At 38.8% G+C, this 4,004-nt stretch overlaps 1 protein-coding gene across 1 annotated transcript; it reads right to left on the bottom strand.

The window, feature by feature from the left end:
* Window positions 1-210: 210 nt before the first annotated feature.
* On the bottom strand, window positions 211-3,971 carry LOC104456015 (GPI mannosyltransferase 1). Its single transcript, XM_010070708.3, is given in 6 exon segments — window positions 211-793; window positions 955-1,382; window positions 1,385-1,492; window positions 2,122-2,304; window positions 3,027-3,369; window positions 3,800-3,971. Coding segments are annotated over 5 exon segments (1,305 nt in total). The 5' UTR covers window positions 3,298-3,369; window positions 3,800-3,971; the 3' UTR covers window positions 211-478.
* Between the last annotated feature and the right edge of the window lie 33 nt (window positions 3,972-4,004).

Genomic DNA, 4,004 nt, shown 5'->3' with positions numbered 1-4,004 from the left:
CAAATGTGTCCACATGCTATTTTGAACATTCTCGGCCAGTTACTCCACAGTAGCTGAGAAAGGAAAGTCAAATATGGCAAATAACAGAAAAGAAGAATATATTATGCCACTGTCATATCAAAAAAGAAAAGCTTTAGGGAGGAGTTCCATGTCAAATATGCATAATGACGCAGAATGGATGAATGAGCAGCAGCTTGGTTGCAAGAGCAGTTGATACAAAGAGTGCAATCAATCCTTATAACTGAGAGCCATATCATGGTTTCACTTGATTGTCATTTCTGAATTGAGGAGAATATCAATAATATTCAGACGTATGGAAACACAATTACTGGTAAAGCTTAACCTAAGTAACTGGATAATTATATGTTACAAAGCTAGGCCAAACCATCATTTAAGCATTTTTTTCACGCAAATTGCAAAATATGGCAAACAAAAAAAATCTACCAAGAGTAAGAAAGTTGACCAAAATTCTATTATTTCACTCCTGTTTTAGGCCCTGTTCAGAACTATTTTGTTTCAGCGGTTGAAATAATGGAGAGTATGTGTGGTTGCTAATCATAACAACTAAGACACAAGTGTTAGCAGCAAGGAAAACTAAGCTAGCCATCCATAATTCTACAAAGACATTCTTGCCTTTAAACTCAAGCAGGTAACCCCACATCAGCCAATGGGTCTGTGCTCCCATCCACAGGAATATGCAACACAACCCTTTCCATTTGAAATTTATAGTGCTCCATGGCAGTATTAGGGGCAGCAAGCAGAAGAACCATACAAAGTACTGCGCAGTGATTACCTGTTAATAGAGATTCAATACATATTAGTAAGATGCAGTATATATGACAGTGACTAACTGTCAACAGAGAAGGTACCAACGCCATCCACTTAGCCACTTTTCCTTTTGACAGGCAATTCACCTACTCTGGAAGTGAGAATTTTGCAGATTAACATACTAACCTTGTTAAATGCCACAAATGCTACTGTCTGCACGAAAAGGCAGAATGGCAAATCCTGAGCAAAGCGGAGAACAAGAACCAGCTGGACCATGAATTGTGGTAAAAAAGATATGAGCTTCTCTAATACAGAGAACTCACGCTCATAGTGAAGATATATGTGGTAGAAATATATAGAGAAGTTATGTCGTGGATCTGTGCGAGTTAGATGGTAAAGCAATGCCTCATGTAAAAATTCCCACTTGTATAAAAAGAAGCTAATTCCCGTAGAGAAGAAGAAAACAGCTGCAGAAATAACACCAAAAATAATCCTCTCTCTAGAGAATATGCATTTTATTGCAACCAGCACATTGAATTCAGTCGCTGCCGTGCTGCACTCATGTTTCTTGCTAGGGCCAGAACTCCAGATCCTAAGAACAGGCTTTGTCCCAAGCGGAAGAAGTGATGATTAAGAACCAGGACAAGGGTTGGCGCATATATGATTGGATAGATTCTGAAATGGACTACAAGTCCATACCAAACTGCAGCTTGCAAGAGATTGCCTAATAAACAGAAAACAGAACAGCATAAGAAATATTACATATGACCACTACTTACACCAATATTAGTTATTATATATAAATATAGTTAGAGGTTGAAGACAAAGAGAAGGAATGAAGAGCCTCATTGACACTTGTGTAGATATAGTAAAGATCAAAAGAAGCCTACTAAGCAAAAGTTCCCCTCATCAACATCTCTAAAAGAATGCAACAATTTCAATGCACCGTTTGCTATTGCGATTTATGTTGAATCCAGGTAGAGCATGTGTATTCACAATTTAGTCATAAATAGAAAAGGCGCTCTACATGCTAAAGTTATAAAGGAAGTCATTGTCCGAACATTTGTCCATCTACACAAACTCTTGCAGAATTACTAAGGCCAAAATGCAGTTGAAATTAGGTATTTATGAAGCTCCTTAAGGGACTTCACAGAATTGATAACCACTGGCTAACAAATAAGATATCAGTGAGAGCATTGTCAAAAACTTACAAAGGCTGACAAATCGATATTTTGTAAGTTTTTCTCTCAAAAAGGGAAAAAACAAAAGAATAACTGCCAGAACATGAAATATGTTAAATACACATGTAATGCTCTTGACAAAGGCAAAAAGTGTTCCAAGGAGAAAATATACCATTCATCAGACAGATAATGATCCATAAGATAATGGCACAGACGATTGGCTCACAGTTCCCACGAGTCCCAATAGTGAAGGTAAAGGGATTCAGAAGCCATGCCATGACACAGTACGTGCAGATATTCTTGGGTACACTGCATTTCTTTAAGATCGTGTAGATGAACACTCCAACAAGTAAATCTGCAGCATTGACATAATAATAAAGTAATTTGCACAAGTGAGGAAGATGATAACATTCATTCACCCATGACCTTTGTACTTGTATTTTCCAAATAAAAACTAAACTGACAACAGTCATTTATGATTTCCAGTTAAAATGACCAACATAAGAACACGTAACTAATTGATTTAAGTTAGAAGATGAAATCAACATCTAAATGAAAAAGATTGAACAAATATGTTATTAGTTTTACATGTATGTTCAATCACCATCACATACCATAGGTTAAAATACAAAATAAATCTGAATGTTCATAATATATCCTATATGCTCCAACAAAGATGATAAGCAATAGAACTACCATAATTACAGAGACACAGAACGGTTGGTACCCATTAGTATGAGGACCCACAGTTTGAAAAAAAAACTTTCTAGAGCTATCTATAATTTATCAATATTGGGTTTCTCTACATAACAACATGCAAGCATATTACTCTCAAGATAGCCAGCTCATTCCCTATAAAAAATATGCCACTCAGCTCATCAGTAGACATTTTGTAACGAGGAGGCTTCACAAACCTCTTCGGATCAAGGTAGAGAAGATGAAACCATTTCCTATTCCTCTTCCAAATTCTCTTAATACATATAAACGTAGACGTGGAAGATGAGAAATGGACCTAGAAATCAATATCAAATAATTATCAACTTCTCCATCCATTGGATAATTGCAGAACATACGTACCTGAGGCCGAGAAAAGAAACTTGCCCCATGAACGATGAAGAAACGTATTCGGCAAGAGCAGAAAGGCGAGCAAAGGTGAATATCGGTACGTGGTTCTTTCATAAGGAGACTTCCCCGATGCCATTAAATCAGCAGCATCAGAGAACACGAAGTAGTCCACGTCTGTGTACCTAACCTCCATGTGCTTATCTTGCCATTCACCATACACGATCAAGAACACCCGCAAGAACGCTGAAAATAACAGCAAGGAGCGCATGTCTACAGTCACCATCGCCGAAACAGAAGCAGGGATAAACGTACAACTAAAATATACTGCCACCACTTGGGACGGTTTTGAAGTTCACTGAAGAAAAAGAACAATAGAAAGAACAAAAAGATCAGGTCCATGTAAACTGAATATATTGCCATACTAAAAATTACCAATAAAAAACCGAATACACAACCAAGCAGCACACCCTGTCGAACAAGAAACCGGGTCAAATGATGCCCAAAAGAACTCTCAACCCACATTCCAAAAACAATTTTTCCAACGTTAACAATGTCTCCTAGACAATTCATCGAACATCTGAAACACATTATTAGGCAATCACCATCACCCACCACACAGACCCGTACATTCAGTCCGAACGAAGCACTAATCGATCAATTCAGCACGAGAGCTTGAAGAACCCGAACCAACTTCAAGCTCCGAATCTACGCAATATACAAGTGCATCCGAAGTGGCTCGACTCTGGGGAAAAATCGCCTCGGTACCCAGAATTAGATCTCCCTACCTGGCAACAAGCGCGAGCAAATCGCAGTGGCCTCGATCGGCGAAGATCAGTCGCGTCCCCGGCGTCGGCTATCGGCGAGCTCCGGTGGGGCCGCACGACCGCATCCGGAGAGTGACGTGGGACAATCAATGAACAGAATGCCGACGTGGTTGAGCTCAGCAGCAGAAGGCAGATCGTTAACTGATAAAAAATAATAATAATATAA

The sequence above is a fragment of the Eucalyptus grandis genome, chromosome 8 (assembly GCF_016545825.1).
Source record: "Eucalyptus grandis isolate ANBG69807.140 chromosome 8, ASM1654582v1, whole genome shotgun sequence".
NCBI classification, from domain to species: Eukaryota; Viridiplantae; Streptophyta; class Magnoliopsida; order Myrtales; family Myrtaceae; genus Eucalyptus; species Eucalyptus grandis.
Note: the sequence above shows the minus strand (reverse complement) of the source record. Positions and strands in the feature narration are given on the sequence as shown.